Genomic DNA, 16811 nt, shown 5'->3' on the forward strand with positions numbered 1-16811 from the left:
ACAACCCGAGACCCTTCTTCCTCAAGCCTCTTCCAATGTGATGGAGGTCTTTGCTCGATCAACCTCACCACTCCCAAACTTCACTCATTGGCCTTTCACCAAAAATTTTCTTCTTGAAAGTGCATCACGTAGTTCTACCACCCCATCGGGGTACACTCTCACCACCAAGAAAGATCCATCACACCTTGAATCTAGTCGTCCATGAGTAGCCTTCGTTAAAGAGTTAGCAAAAATCACTTGTTGCCCAACTTCAAACATTTGAGACCAAAATTTTCTACTAAACTTCTTTTTCTTTCTCTTCTTTTTGGGTGGTTTTTAGGGTCAAATGATGTTTTGTCTTTGCTTTCTTGCGGCTCGTGATCCTTAGCAATTTTTTTAAGGGGAATCTTCTTTCTCACCTTCTTACTATTTTTGAATTTGGACTCCTCAACCCTGTTAGGATTCATATCTCCAATTGCTAAGCATTCTCCTATTGCATCCGGAGCACGCATAGGATGAAAGACCTTGAATGTGGCTTGCTCATCTTGAGCTCTCATGGTAAGCTCTCCCTTTTCAACATCTATCAAAGTTCTTCCCGTGGCAAGAAAGGGCCTCCCTAAAATGATTGGAACTTCCCTATCTTCCTCATAGTCAAGAATAATGAAATCGGCCGGAAAAATGAACTTATCCACTTGTACCAACACATCTTCAATTTTCCCTTCCGGATGAGCCATGGAACGATCCGCTAATTGAAAAGTGACGGTGGTTGGCCTTGCTTCTCCAATTCCCAACTTCCTAAAAATAGACATAGGCATGAGATTAATACTAGCTCCCAAGTCACAAAGAGCTCTTCCAACATCTCGACCCCCTATAGAAATAGGAATTGTAAAGCTGCCTGGATCTTTCAATTTGGGTGGAATTTTACTTTTCAACATAGCACTACATCCCTCCGTCAAAGCGACCGTTTCAAACTCGCCAAGCCTCCTTTTCTTTGTCAAAATATCCTTCAAAAACTTCACATAAGTTGGCATTTGCTCTAAAGCTTCCACTAAAGGTATATTGATGTGGAGCTGCTTTAGAACATCAAGAAATCTCCGGAATTGACCATCGTCTTGTTGCTTCTTGAACCGTTGAGGAAATGGTGGCGGTGACTTTTGCAAAGACTTTTCTGCAGTAGAATGCTGACTGGATGCTGTAACTACTGGGGGAATTTCAGCAGCTGAAGTTGTTGGTTTTTTCTTCATTTCCCCCTCTTTTTGGATTGAAGAGGGCTCTTTACTGCCTGCTGCAGCCACATTTGACTCAATTATTTTTCCACTTCTTAAGGTTACCGCTTTGCAATGTTCTTTGCAATCTCTTCTTGAGTTTTCGGTGTCACTAGGCAAAGTGCCTTGTGGTCTATTCTTCAAATCATTGGCCAATTGCCCCAATTGAACTTCAAGATTCTGAAGAGATGCTGCTTGGCTTTGAATTACAGCGTCATTCTTGGACATATAATCTCTCATTAAGCTCTCCAAAGAACTAGGTTGAGAGCCTTGAGGTTGGTGAGGTTGTTGAGGTCTTGGTTGTTGAGAAAAACCCGGTGGAAATGATTGCTTTCCTTGTGCTTGTTGTGCTCCACTTGAACTTGCCCCTTGACCTCCCCATGAAAAGTTTGGATGATGCTTCCATGCCGGATTGTAGGAGTTTGAGTATGGATTGTTGTTGCGGTTGAAGTTTTGATTACCCACATAGCAAACCGAAGCTGGATTTGAAGGGCAATTTTCAAAAGTATGCCCATCACCACAATACACACAAGAGATTGCCCTTTGAATGGCCTGGTTGTACACTTCCTCCCATATTCATATTCTTCAAAATGTTGGTCATTGAGGCCATTTGAGCGGTTAGAGCGGTCAAAGCATCTACTTCAAGAACACCCGCTACTTTTCGGCTTGTAGGAGCTCTATTAGTTGACCATTGATAGTTGTTGCTAGCTATCCTTTCTAAAATCTCAAAAGCTTCATTGTAAGACTTGGAAAGAATGGCTCCATTAGCGGAAGCATCCAACACCATCCTAGAGGCCGCATTGAGACCATTGTAAAATGTCTCAAGTTGAATACAATGAGGAATACCATGGTGTGGGCACTTCCTTAACAACTCCTTGAATCTTTCCCATGCATCACTAGTAGTCTCGTCTTCCAATTGTTGAAAAGACATGATCTCGCTTCGAAACTTTGCATTTCTTGTTGGAGGAAAGTACTTTCTCAAGAATTTTTCAGCCAAGTCATTCCAATTAGTCACCGAATCGGGAGGAAGAGTGTTAAGCCATGCTCTAGCCCGATCCCTCAAGGAAAATGGGAACAACTTTAATCTTAAAGCCTCTTCACTTACTCCTTGTAGCTTGAAAGAATCACTCACCTCCAAAAATGAGCGAATATGGAGGTGAGGATCTTCCGTTGGCGACCCACCAAATTGACCAACCGTTTGGAGCATTTGAAACATGACGGGCTTGAGCTCAAAGTGAGGTGCTTGGATTTCGGGTCTCACAATACCCGGATTTAGCTCATTGAACATAGGGGCTGCATACTCTCTTATTGCTCGGGCTCTATCATCGGCCAAAGCAATAGGATTGGCTTCATTATGAGCACCTCCAATTTCAAACCCATCGGCCATATTGCAGCGTTTTTTAGCCTTTTGTTCCTTCCTCCTTTGTCTAAAAGTGCGTTCAATTTCGGGGTCAATAGGAGCAAGTTCAAGGTCTTCTTCTTGCTCGTTCATACACTAGATTACACCTGAAAAAGAAAAATTCAGCGCACCAAAATAGGATTAAAACTTTAAACCAGAAAATAAATTGCAAAATAGTTGATAATACACAATTTTTAGTTTCAATCCCCGGCAACGGCGCCAAAAACTTGTTGTGAAAATTATATACGCAAGTATACGCAGTCACACAAGTAATAAAGTGATAAGTAAGATCGTCTCCACAGGGATTGCAAACAAAGTTTGATATAAAATCAACTAATTACAACTTAAAATAAAAAGAAATAATATGTAAATGGTTGAGTAATGATTCAAAATTAAAATTGACAAGAATTAAACTTGCTAAAATTAAAACTACTGCTGCTAGAAAAATTGTTTGCAAGATAAAAAATATAATATGGCAAAAATGGCTTGAATAACTAATTCCTTCTAGTCAGGTTTTTTACAGTCAGTACAGCATTGGTTCAGCATTACTTTAGCATTCTGCACAGAGATAACAACAAATTCCTCTAGGCTTGTGAGAATTTTCCAACACTCACAACTTTAATCCTACCATTAAGCTCAATATATTCCTATATCAAACCAGCAAGCAGGACACCATTCAAGCATTCATTTGGTAAGTTATGCAAGGTAAATGAAATATTCCTATCCACTTACAAAGAAAAGCCTAAATCTAGGTTTTCACTTGCTTCATTCAAGTTGAACTACTAGATCTAGCCCTTCCAGTACAAGATCTAGCTTAGCAAATTGTTATTCATGGCCAAAAAACAACAATCAATTAAAATGAAACTCACTTGAATGAACAAAGGCAAACAAATACTAAAGTAAGCTTAAAATTTAATCATACCCAACTTAGAAGTTCATAGTCATTCAAGCCTCAAAAGCTTAGCTCATATTCAAATAAAAAGATAAAATCCAAGCTAAAAATACTTCATCCATGGCTGCTGCCCAAATTTACAATCTCAAGAAGTTTTGAATACTAAGTACAAACAACAATAACAAAGAGAAAAATAAAGAAGACTATCAAGAAAGGGTAAAAGAAAATTCAAACACTAGGCTTGGTCCCCTCTTCTTTCTTCTTTGTTGTACTTCCTGCTGCAATTAAAGCTCCTCCATAGAAAAATGGCGTGCATCTTGTACATACAAGATGATGAAGATGATAATGGTGTACTTCCCTTTCCTTCTCTTTTTGTTGTTGGGTTTTTAGGGTACAAACTTCATACCCCAAAATAGAAGCCCAAACTTTTCCACTTTGGCCCACTAGGGTTAGACCCCTTTCTTCCACGTCAGCTGGCTGGTGCAATTTGATTTGGACCGAAGTTCTTGAGGTGGATAAGTGAAATTCGTGTTTCCACGTCAACGCCGGGATGCGAATTCACTTCGGCATTGCTTTAGCATTGCTTCCAAGAATCGATTTCAGCTTGTGCTCCTTTTCTTCCTTGCTTCTTTTACTTTTACCTATCAATTTAATTCCTCATTTTTCAACAAAATAAGCACAGTTAATTGGAAAAACACACCCAACAATATCAATATTTACAAAACTTAAATGTTAGATTACTAAATAGAAAATAACACTAAAACTAATTAAAATTAAGCAAAATAAATACATTTTCACTACTCTCCTCACAATACTTTAGTTTAAAAGCATAAAAATTAACTCTATAACATAGAGTTATCACAATGCTGACTGCCCTTTGTGCAACTCTAGTACTGAAACTATTCATCATGCGTTGGTGGAATGCTCGTTTGCAAAGGCTGCTTGGCATCGCAGCATAGTGAACGTCGGGGCTGGGGCTGTAACATTCAGCAGCTGGTTGTCGAGAATTTTTATCAGGGAGCACGAAGTTGAAATGGAGGAAGTGGCGATGGTGAGTTAGGCTATTTGGCGTGCGCGGAATGACTTTGTTTGGTAAAAGAAGAGTTGGCTTGTTTCAAATATTGTAACATCAGCTAGAATCATGCTTGATCAATACAAATTTACTCAAGAAAAGAAAGACCTTTCGTTGTCTCCTTTGAATATCAGCAGATTTTTGTTCATTTTGATTTAATACTGTTCTTTTCCTTTCCAATATTAAATTAAAATGAACGGAGAAAAGAAAGTAAGGACTGAGAAACCAAAGTTAGAATGCAAAAGGCAGGTGGAGAAGTAGAGTCTTTATTCAACTCCAACTGCCATCTGCCACCCCCAATTACATCAAAATAATAATAAAAAGAACAAATAAAAACCTGTTCTCTCACTCACTAACTCTCTCAGCCACCTTAGACCAATTTCAATGGCGACCACCTCCAATTCTCGTCTCTCACTGACCCCTTCCCACTCACTCAACCGACCCACAACGCTCTTCCATTCTCCACTTTCTGTTTCACTCCCCAGATCCCCTTTTCACCTTTCCAAATCCAAAATCGCCATCTCTTGTTCTCTGAATGGACCTGATAGCACGGCCGAAGGCATTCCCATTGAAAAGAGTAAGTCTTTTTCTCTTTTTTCCTAAATGTTCGATTCCATTTCTCAATCAAAGAGCAAAACGATTTTAAATATCATTTTTTTTTATGCGCAGGATATCCAGCGTTTCCTACGGTTATGGATATTAATCAAATACGTGACATTTTGCCCCATCGGTAACATTCTAATCGAATGTGTTTTTGATTTGAATGTGCGTTTTTTTCTTCTTTAATTGTTTAATTTTGTATGATAGGTTTCCGTTTCTGTTAGTGGATAGAGTGATTGAGCATAATCCTGGGGTTTCAGTTGTTGCTATTAAGAATGTGACTATCAATGATAATTTCTTTCCTGGGCATTTCCCGGAGAGACCTATTATGCCTGGTGTTCTGATGGTTGAGGTACAACTTTGTCATTGGTTTTATATTTATTTATTTAATTATTTTGCAATTGTATTAACCATGGCATTTAACAAATTTACAAATACTACCATTCACATCACTACTCATCTACTGTTTAATCATCTCATATCTGATAAGTTCCTTTTTCTCAAAGTAGACTTATTATATTTATATGTGGCCTTTTTAAAAGCTTACAACGTCGTAGATAGAATGAGGCTTTTGTGTTTTGCTTATTTTGGCTCTTAAATCAGTGGAAATGGGATCTTTATGAGGACTTTCTTTTTGAGATGTTAAATATTCTTTTGTTTCATATTAGAAAAAAAAAACCAAAATATCACAAAATCGGGAATCATGGACTTTAAATTCAATGTTGTTATCTTGAATGAGTTCAGTGATAGTGGGTTAAGGTAAAATTGCCTTCAGTAGTTGGAGCAAGTATATTTTAAACTTAAGTGGTAGGTTTTAGTGGCAAGTGGGAGATAAATCCTTACCAGAAGCAGGATCACATGAGGATAAGGCCCTAATAATTGCTTACCTCCGGGAAGGGGAGAAAAGAAGAAAACAACACCCTATTTTGAAGATTTTGCTTCAAATTTAATTCCATCGTGCACTAACTTCTAATATAATTAAGCAAATGCTTGCAATGTTTCTTTTTCTATGCATGGCTGGAGCTTTTGATAGTTAGTTAGTAGCATTAAAGATGTTGACATTATCTCCCTAATTAGAATAACTTCATGGAGGCTCTTTGCAAAAATGTATTTTCCATCTAATTTATTAGAAATTTGTATTAACAAATATAGGTTGGTCTCTATATACTACACACATAAATTTTTAAAAATTTTAAACACAACAATGCAGCAAGAATTTTTGATTTATTGTCATTTTACTGGAGCTTTAGGTCAATGAGGCATATTATCATGCAATCAGCTCAATTTGGAGCTTTGCTAATGCACCTTAGATTATATGTTCTTTTCATATCATTAAAAGGTTCTAGACTTTCTGCGGATATCCCTTAGATTCACTCATTTTCATGCTTTACATATTTAGGACTTTGTTCTGTAATCTACTATGGACCATAATAAGCAAGGTTGGTTTGGTGTGTGGTATCATTGTTCATGGTTCTTCGCAATTGCAGAAGCCCTATACTTAACATCGTGCTTTTTTGGGACAATTACGTATTACACCAATCTCTACATCACCATCCTTCATCTACTGCCGAAGGTAGAAGAGTCTGTGGTTTTTAGCTGAAATCACCTATGTTCATGTGTTTACTTCCATAGTTTTGAAACAAGTTTTGGGGAATCTTTTATGATTTACGGAAAAAGACTATTGAGGGGGATTCAAACTTAAGATTTGTTCTTTGAAGAGAGAAGTAGTACCATTAGGCTATTTCTATGACTACAATTTACACAACTAGTTAAATGGAGAAGAGATAACTAATTTTTTTTTTTACCTATCTTCCTTTCCAAAATCTAACCTCATACACTTCTTTTCATTTTGGATATGTTTATCATTACCAATTTATAAACATTGGATGTTAGTCGAAGTGATTTCAATGTTTAAGGGTCTCCTGAATTTTTGTGTCATGCTTCATATATTAAATACCATTAGTAAGATTTAGTATTTTGTTTTTAATGAAATATTAAGTATGATCTTCTGTATTCTCAAATTAAAAACAAGAAATGAATTAAAAAAATTAAATTCTCAAGTAGAGTTGCTCAAAATTCAAATGTTCAAGCATGTGGCTTGCTTACTGAAGGTCTGAGGTTTTAACTCCTTCCTGGATTTATAGGGATTGTTATAGTTTTATTGTTGTTCAAATCTTATAGGGTTAGGCGAGGAGTCCAGTTTATTTGTTTATTTTTTCTATTGTCAGTTTAATTTTTTTGTTTAGCCATTGATGATACAATTTCTGGATTCAGGCAATGGCACAGGTTGGAGGCTTAGTTATGCTGCAACCAGAAGTGGGAGGCTCTCGTCAGAATTTCTTCTTTGCAGGAATTGACAAAGTGAGGTTTCGAAAACCTGTGATTGCAGGAGACACTTTGGTAATGAGAATGACACTTACCAAGTTACAGAAGCGGTTTGGAATAGCCAAGATGGAAGGAAAAGCATATGTTGGTGGTGAGGTAGTTTGTGAAGGTGAGTTTTTGATGGCTACTGGAAGTGGAAGTGAATGATGAGTTAATTATGTAATCTTTGTATTGGCCTTTTGTTCCTTACTCTTTCTTAATGAGAGGATGAAAATATTTCTAATTTGAAGAGGGTGGATTTTTGTATTGAGTAGACATGATGGAGTTAGAAAGTATAAGAAATAAGTATTGAAATTCAGATTAATGGCTGAACTCTTTTGTTAACATTATAGTGATTCTCATCTCTGATTTTTGATCTTGAAATAACAATGTAAAAGATAAGGCATTAGTTTACATTTAAAGTCCATAAAAACGGTGTTAAGCAATCAACATCGATGCAGTGATCTACAATCTGTTTCATTTAAGTGGTGTGAAATTCTTTGTTGACATAATAACTAATATAAGTCTGGTCCCAACTAGTTGGAGTTGGCTATCATCTATTATCAATGTCCAAATGTAGAGAATTTCACATAAAAATGTACATAATTGCTTGAATTTTCTTGTGGAGAAAATGATGTGATGTTTTGGACCATTTGGAATAATCAATAATTTCTAACCACTTGCAAAATAAGGAGTAATATTAAAATGAGTTGGACAAAGTTGTACAAATCATGACATGAGGTATGAAAGGGAGATGATTGCACCTTTCAAATTCATTTGTACTAAGGTGTTGGAATTGATGTCACACCCTAGTTTGTTTTATATATTTTAACAATAACTAAGACCATCATGAAACTAAGATATGTTTTTAATTCTACTTGATGCTCTATATTTTTTAATCAAAGCTGACTCATAAGGCTTACATCCACCTCATTCTCCAATCTTAAGGGGATTCTAATGTCCATCTTCTCCTTGATGCTACCCTCACATCTGCTTTGAAAATTGTCATCTAACTCCCACTTGATTTAGTATTAAAAACACCTGAATCTCAAACTTTCAATTCCTCTAAGCAAAAGATACACTTAGACCAACTCTAACATTATGCTTTCTTTGGTTGCTATAATTTACTTGAGTTAGTCCTCAACCTAATCCTTTTGCTTGCACCGTTTTATGTATTGTTTTTTTATTGTTTGAGAATTGAACCATTTACATACTTTAATCAGCATTCTTTGGCCATATTTCAGTGACCTCTATAATGACATCACCTCATGAATTATACCCAACTTCCAAACTGCACCATAATGACATCACCCCAGGATAATATTCACAAATAACCAAACAGCAACATGAGCTGCTTTAACTTGTGATGCAAAAGTTTGCTGAGAGCATTGAGTTTTTCGCTCAAACCCTTTCTTTATTACTTTTCCAATTAGCTTTATGAGCAAAGCAATAAGTTATTGGAAGCTATTAATAATGGGTATATGGTGACATAGGGTTTGTGGTCCGGTCTTGTCGTGTCCTCTTCTTTTTATCGCCAATGATGCGGTTGATGAGTGGACGTAGCTTTAGTTTGCACACACACTTAAAATATATTATGCAGTTGTGGAATGATGGTAATAAGAGAAAATGGTGTCCTTTATGTAGCCATCATAGGAGTCTTTGTTTATCTCTGCTTTTAAGTTGGTAGGAAACATTAATTATTACTCACTCTCCATAAAACAAAATGGAATATCTTCTCCCGCAAACCACACATTTCTAATTCTAAGCATTAATTTTCTTTTGTGTTCTCTCACTTTGTTGTTTCTCATTTCTTGTAAAATGTTTTGAATTTGATCACTCATCAAATTAAGTTAATGAATTAATAAGACTCGTGTCATTACACTAGATTACCGTGTACTGATATGCAAACATACTCTTCACATATTTGGGCATTTTCTCATGATAGAGGGCATAATTTACTCGAAAGAGTAATTATTTGGGATGACACGTTTAATACTCATGATTTGGAAGTGAGACTACTTCTATATTTATATGTATGATGTCTGTGCTCTTTGCGGTTAGTATCACTCTTATAAAAATTTAAAATGCCGGTACTAAAAGATTGAACAAAATTGAAAAAAATTCTATAGTACACTCTTTTAAAATGTGTGCATTTGATGCAACTTTTATTATTATGGCACTTAAAAGAATTTTTTAATCTAATTTTTTCATAAATGTGTAAGTTTGAGTTATTTAATACATCTTATAAAATTTTGAGAAATTCAAAAAAAAAAAAATAAAATAAGACGCTGAATTAAATAGGGTTCAATCAGTCTGTTGTACATGTGACTCTTTTATTTTATACGCGTGTAAAATTAATTTGTTTGAATACTGTTTTCTATATTGTAAATTATTATAAATTTCTCATAATTTTGTAAGATATTTTAAATAACTATAAGGTACACGTTCAAAAAAGACATGACTAAATTTTTGTTCTGAATGCTAAAATAAGGAAAATTCTATAATGCACCCCCCTTAAAAGGAATACACCGATACATCTTTGTCTGTTTTAGTATCCGAAATAATTTTTAGTCAATCTTTTTTTCATGATCATGTAAATTATACTTATTTAAGACATCTTGCAAAATTTTAAAAAATTTAGAAAAGTTTAACACGCCGAAAATTGCGTTCAAGCAATATGTTGCACGCATGACTAATTTATTTTATACGCGTGTAAAATAGACTGTTTGAACATTGTTTTCTATATTGTAAATTATTCCGAATTTCTTAAAATCTTGTAGGATATCTTAAATAGCTATAACGTACATGAATATGAAAAAAAAAAAATAGACTAAAAAAATTTTCTGGATGTCGAAACAAGTAGAGGGTGCATTAGTACATCTATTTTAAGGGGGTGCATTGTAGAATCACTCCTAAAATAATATTGGAATTAAATATATACAATTAATCTCTTAGAATGGATGCACTGATGAACCCGTATTTGTTTCGGTATTCGAAATAATTTTTTAGTCAATTTTTTTCTTATGGTCATGTACGTTATAGTTATTTAAGACATCTTGCAAAATTTTAAGAAATTTAGAAAAACTTAACACACCGAAAGTAGGGTTTAAAAGTGTATTCTACGCATGACTATTTTATTTTATACTTGTGTGAAATAGAAAGTTTGAATACTGTTTTTTATACTGTAAATTAGTTTGAATTTCTCTAAATTTTATAGAATATCTTAAATATGTATAACATACACAATTATATAAAAAAATAGACTTAAAAATGTTTTTGAATGCTGAAATAAAAAAGTGCATTGGTGTGCACATATTTATAAACTAATATGAAATGTTTGTTGTACTGAATCTGCTTTTTGGGATTTGGTTGTTTTCTGCAACAATTTTCTGTTTGTAAATACATCTATTTTTCGTTAAAAGAAAAAGAAAAGAAAAGAAATACATCTATTTTTATGTAACTGAATAAAGTAGGAGGCAGGATCTGCTATTATATTTGGAAGATATCAGCAACTAGTATTTTTAGGACTTAAGATGAAATTTATAATTAAGATCATAAGCAGTTTGACAAAATGAATGGACAAAACATGGATTCGGTTGAAATTATTTGAGCAAATTATAGGGTATATGGTTTTTTTTTTTCTTATCGGTATATGAAAATTTAGTATCTCAATTTCAATTCAAACATAATTTGATTCACAATATATTCTGAAAAATATTTAAAAGAGGAAAAAACAGTCTACTCATTATCTATTAGTTTTGAAATAGAAGTCTATAATTTTATTGTCTCAATTTTACTTTACAGTTTGCTCATCAATCTTGAACCGTATAGGATCGGATAGAATCGCTGGTCCGCAAGGGATATGGCTTTAATACCATGTTGAGAATCATGGGGTTCCATCTCAAAACAAATTGACAATGAGTGGAGTAGTCTATGTTCTTATATATGGCTCAATTCTCCACCATTTATTCTATGTAGGACAATGTCCACAACAGTGACCTTAAAAATATCCTCAAAATATAATATTGCATTTAAAACTTTTCTTTTGTAAATCTAATAATTCAAAATTTATCATAAGAAAAAAAAAAGTTATATATTTCACACAAAAATGTATAACACTATAAATATATTGCTTGTTATAGAAAGTGAAAAAGAAGAAAAAAAAATGTTTTCTTTTTTAAGGAACAATTTCATTTAAATAAGGAAACATCTACAACCAAATAGGCACGTCCATTAATAAAAGTGGTCAACTCATAATTTTTGTTGATATTACTCTATATATATCAAGAAAGTATTTATCTATTTAAGTAATCTTTGCTTTAGAATGGTTAATTAAGGATCATTTTACCAGGATAATTTGATTGAAAATTTATCACTATCGTGTTATTTCTTCTAATTCCTATGTCCATTGGATGTAACTTTTTCTATGGTTAACCCGACGGTGTAGGTTGACTCTCCAAACGCAAACATAAGTGTTAAGCTTCGAGCATTTGTAGTTTTATAATAGAAGTAATGATAGTAGGTAATAAAGATATATTAAAAAGTTAATCATATGCAAAAAAAAAATGTTTTATTATTACAAGAAAGTAAAGTTGGAAAAGGATTTACCACTGGTAGTTGTAATTGTGCTTTTTGGGCTATGATGCTGCGGGTCCTCGTTACATCATTGTATAGTGTAGAATTATAATTGTGGCATATTTAAATTAGAATAATTAGTAAATTTTTTCTCAAAACTTATGTCACTACTGACTTGTGCTCTTAAAATACACGGCTGTTAAAAAATCTCATTAATATATAACAAATATATTGTTGTACTCACTTATAAAATAATATAAAATAATATAAGTATGAGCAGGAAACACAATAATTGAAGCAAAGTGTTATACAATAATTTCCTGAAATCTATATAATACAAAAAGAATAACTTATGATAAAAAATAATAACAATGAGTGACCAAACTGGTCACCTGCTTCTCCTGTTATCTATAATTAATTTCATCATGTATATTTATTAATTAGTCATATTTTTTTTATATAACTTGGATATAAAGTACTACTATATTTCTTAAAATTTATTAATTAAATTACAATCTTAATTTCTTTCCAGCTTCTAAAATATATTTGCAAAACGACTTCTTCCTTAAAAAGAAAATAAATAAATATATCAAGTGTAATTTTTCATTTTAAATATCAACTCGCTGGTAATGGGGTCCAACCGATCATTATATTAGTAATATTATATAAATATAAATATCAAATATGTATGTATATTTCTATACACAATTATATATACATTTTTGTAAAGTTAAATACGGGAAGGCTGATGTTATCTTTGAATCAAGCACATGTTTCTTAATAAGTAATGGGAATTAATGGTAAGTGTTATAAATATTATTAATTATGTAGATATCCAAATCTTTTATTTATTACCATTAATTGTAATCAACATTCATCTTTTTCTTAGTTTCCCTTTTTCTTAGTTTTTTAATATCTCACTCTTGTATTTGTATAAATAGGGGTTCACCCCATTGGAATAAACAATTCAGAAATTCTCATTCACTTTCTCTTTCTCTCTTCATCTTCTTCTTCTTTCTTCTCATCTACTTTATATTATTTTATATTATTTTATAACACGTTATCAGCACGAGTCTCTGCCCAAGCTTCAAGCATGAGTCTCTTCCTAAGACCCAATGTAAGTATTTTGTTAAAATTCTTGAATTGTTTCAAAGTCACGATACACTAAATATATATTTATATATATACTTATCTGACTGAAACAATTTCAAGAATCTTTTGTTTTCTTTTTTCTTTTTATCTATATATATATATATTATATATGTATGTATATGTTTTCATATATTTATTATTGATTCATATATATATATATATACATATTATGTACTTATCATTCATAATATTTATAATATATGTTTGCCTATGATATGATAAAGAAAATCTATATAAATTATACATATATCCTGAAGATTACGTATCCTCGATAAATATTGCATATATCTTAAAGATTATGCATCATCGACAAAATATTGCATATATCCTGAAGATTATGCATCCTCGATAAAATATTGCATATATCCTGATGATTATGCGTCCTCAATAAAATCTTGCATATATCCTGAAGATTATGCAAACGTAATATTCATTATATAGTTGATGGATATATAATGAAAGAGATGAATACATATTTATATATATGTTCTTGTATTCTTTGAGGACAATGAAAAGTAATTTAATATCGATATAGATTTTGACAAACATTTCCTGAAGTAAATGTTTTATATTTGTCAAAAAAAAAATGATTGTATTTATGTGAATACAACTAAAGAATCATTAAAAATGATTATTATTGATGCAATTTTATAGTGGGTTTTGAATATCCAAAAAGAATGTTAAGAAAATTGCATTGAAACATCAAAGTATAAGAATAACAATGAGCATGACTAATGTTATTTAAATACATGAGGCATGTATTTATTGTTCATCATTCCCTGCAGAGAATGATACGAATTGAAGTCAATTACTTTTAAAGATTCCTCGTATTAGTCATGTTATTATACATTGTTATTACTTGCAATGCTGGAAATTATTGAATCTGACATATATTAAAGATTAAATTTTGCATACATCTTGGAGACTATGCAAAAATTACATTCATATATTCTTTGAAATATCGTAAAAGAAATTGTTGAATAATTTCTTATATTTTTTATGGATGAACAAGTAATAAATTTTTAAGAAATTTATAATAATGTTCTACTTGTTCAACGTCATTCCCCGAAGTGAATGTAATGATTTTAAATAATCAATGACATTATTTACTAATCAAATATTTCCAGAAAAAGTGGAAACAACTAAAAGATGAGATACCACACATAATCAAAGTGCATGAAATTTATATATCATGTGTGGAATTGAATAATAGTAGTCGCGTACCTGTAGTACGGACATACTTATAATCAAGATAAAAGTATACTTGATTATTGAATAGAATGTAAATTGTACAAATTTATTGTACATTTAGAATATTTAAATATCATTCCCTAAAGAGAATGAATAGACATGAAATTCTATTTCAAAGAATATAGATTTCACATATATTGGCAATGCCAAAAGCAAATTAATATATACATATTTTATGATTTCTTGAAATCAATAGTTTCAAACTATTGTTAGTACAGGATATGTATATATAGTTACTATATAATTCAGTTTGCATATTCCCAGAAGTGAATATATAACTTACTAACATTTGTTAGTGATCCAATATAATCAAAGTGATAAAGAATCACAAAATGATTATTTGAAAAGCTTCATGAAGAAGTCTTACATACAATTGCTACTTGGAGTAGTAAAATATATTTGTATGTACCTAGATGTATAACTTTTATCTAGTTATAAAAGTGATAAGAAATAACTTATTATATGTACTGGTTGTACATTTAAATATATAATATATCAAGTCATGATAATTAGACTGATGAATAGTCTATTAATAAATTAGACGACTTGTTAAAAAGATACCAGGAAAAATGAATGATATATTATGGTTATATCTATTTGACCATTACAATAACATGATGAAGTTGTCATGTATCTTTTAAATTATACACATCATTGAATTGATGATAGTGATTCCTGAAGAAATATAAAATTTGATAAACATAATAGTGACTCCTGAAGAGTGTATATGTTTTGGAGAATAATATAATTATATTATTCGTGTATATAAAAATGAAACTTTTTATGATTACTTATATGTTGTAGTGATTTTACATTACCTTGTGAAAGTTTCATTGAATTACAAATTATAGTGAACCTGAAGTTCATGAATTGAAATATTTTGACATGATCAATTATATGCAATAAATTGTCAAAAAATTTGACTAAATTTTGTTGAAGAACCAGAAGATTCTTCTCATTGTTAATTTATAAGGCTCAAAAGAAGAATGTGCATATATTTGCACATAGAAAATATTTAAATTATATTTCCTTAACAATCTTGAGCTATTGTTAGATTTTTATTGCATAGTTTCTTATCGATGTGATAAGATTATATAATCATGCATTTACAAAATGTGTAAATTTATGTATTTCTAATTATACAGGTATGACTCATTCTTAGAAATGAATTAAGTTCATAAGGATTGAACTTGAAACTAAAGTTTATTGAACCTAAAGTTTAATGTCATATAGTATATATGAGTTTAAACAAATATTGATTCATTGTGATATATTGAAATCCCTACAGGTGTATTAATATTATTAGATATCACAATTTTTAAAAAATCTCTCGATCAGGGGGAGAGAAGCAGTTGGGATCGATGATAATTTTTGAAAAATGATCCTTGCACAAAGTATATAAGAATAATGTAGTTCAAAATGATATATACCAACTGCAAATCAATATTATTCAAAGTTGAGTTAGAATGAGTTGAAAACGCCTGAAGCGTAAATGAACAATATAGAAATTGTTAGTAAATGTTCATTTGATTTGCCCTGAAGTTGTTAAATCTAGAGGTACTCATGGAGATACCTTAATGTTATAAAGTATTAAAATGATAACCGTGATGAAAACGGTACTCGAAAAGACTCCCAAAAGAAGTTAGACATAACACATTTGATCATAATTGAATCCCTGAAGTGATTCGTTATAGGTACCTATAAATGATAAACATATTTGAAAAATATGTAATTTAAAGAGATCTCTATAAGTTATGTCAATATGGGAGGAAATTATCATTTATTGAAATTTTTGTCGACAATAAATATTGAATGTTTGCATATGCAATAAACTAAGGATCATGGTATTAGATTTGTCGAGAATCATCGACTTACATTTTGTTTTTGGTCAAAATATTATGACGCAATCCAGGCAAATTTACTCACATAAAGTGAAGTAAGACCTGTAGGGTGTGCAAATAAATATTTCTAATGAGAAATTTGCATATATGTATTTGTACATAATGAATTGTTGTACAAAGTTTGCATAGACATGAGATTGATTGAAGTAAGGCTTAAATATTGAGAAAATATAATCATGATTTGATTATAGCCTGGAATATATTTTATGAGGATTTATAAGCGTCACATAAATGTTGCAACAAAAGGTTATTTATTTGGAGCTCCTAATATAGTGAGAATTTGAAATAAGCCTTATCTAAAAATTCTAGAAGAATTTAATACATGTCTTAAGTGATATAAATTCAAAGTCGCGCGCACTAT

The 16811-nt window shown here is 31.7% G+C and overlaps 2 protein-coding genes and 1 non-coding gene across 3 annotated transcripts; 2 read left to right on the forward strand and 1 right to left on the reverse strand.

Moving 5' to 3' along the window:
- Positions 1-233: 233 nt before the first annotated feature.
- Positions 234-2736, reverse strand: LOC133036918 (uncharacterized). The gene is made up of 4 exons (XM_061113693.1): positions 2440-2736; positions 1785-2358; positions 806-1723; positions 234-754 (listed from the first exon to the last, which is right to left on the reverse strand). The coding sequence occupies exons 1-4, from the start codon at positions 2734-2736 to the stop codon at positions 234-236; spliced, it is 2310 nt and encodes a 769-aa protein (XP_060969676.1).
- Positions 2087-2193, forward strand: LOC115715384 (small nucleolar RNA R71). Its single transcript, XR_004011258.2, has one exon. It is a non-coding gene; the product is annotated as a small nucleolar RNA R71 (small nucleolar RNA).
- Positions 2737-4687: 1951 nt separating the features above from the next.
- LOC115714347 (uncharacterized) lies at positions 4688-7921 on the forward strand. Its single transcript, XM_030643022.2, has 4 exons — positions 4688-5184; positions 5277-5337; positions 5415-5559; positions 7482-7921. The coding sequence occupies exons 1-4, from the start codon at positions 4992-4994 to the stop codon at positions 7737-7739; spliced, it is 657 nt and encodes a 218-aa protein (XP_030498882.1). The 5' UTR covers positions 4688-4991; the 3' UTR covers positions 7740-7921.
- Positions 7922-16811: the final 8890 nt, after the last annotated feature.

The sequence above is a fragment of the Cannabis sativa genome, chromosome 4 (genome assembly GCF_029168945.1).
Source record: "Cannabis sativa cultivar Pink pepper isolate KNU-18-1 chromosome 4, ASM2916894v1, whole genome shotgun sequence".
In the NCBI taxonomy this organism is placed as follows: Eukaryota; Viridiplantae; Streptophyta; class Magnoliopsida; order Rosales; family Cannabaceae; genus Cannabis; species Cannabis sativa.

Excerpts from the sequence above, each read along its gene's own strand:
- LOC133036918 (XM_061113693.1), bottom strand. The coding sequence starts at position 2,736 with ATGAACGAGCAAGAAGAAGACCTTGAACTTGCTCCTATTGACCCCGAA. Across the intron at positions 2,359-2,439 it reads TGTTTCAAATGCTCCAAACG|CTACAAGGAGTAAGTGAAGA; the intron begins GTTGGTCAATTT and ends GATTCTTTCAAG. Across the intron at positions 1,724-1,784 it reads ACAACCAGGCCATTCAAAGG|CTTCGGTTTGCTATGTGGGT; the intron begins GCAATCTCTTGT and ends CTTCAAATCCAG.
- LOC115714347 (XM_030643022.2), top strand. The coding sequence starts at position 4,992 with ATGGCGACCACCTCCAATTCTCGTCTCTCACTGACCCCTTCCCACTCA. Across the intron at positions 5,338-5,414 it reads CGTGACATTTTGCCCCATCG|GTTTCCGTTTCTGTTAGTGG; the intron begins GTAACATTCTAA and ends TTTGTATGATAG. Across the intron at positions 5,560-7,481 it reads CTGGTGTTCTGATGGTTGAG|GCAATGGCACAGGTTGGAGG; the intron begins GTACAACTTTGT and ends TTCTGGATTCAG.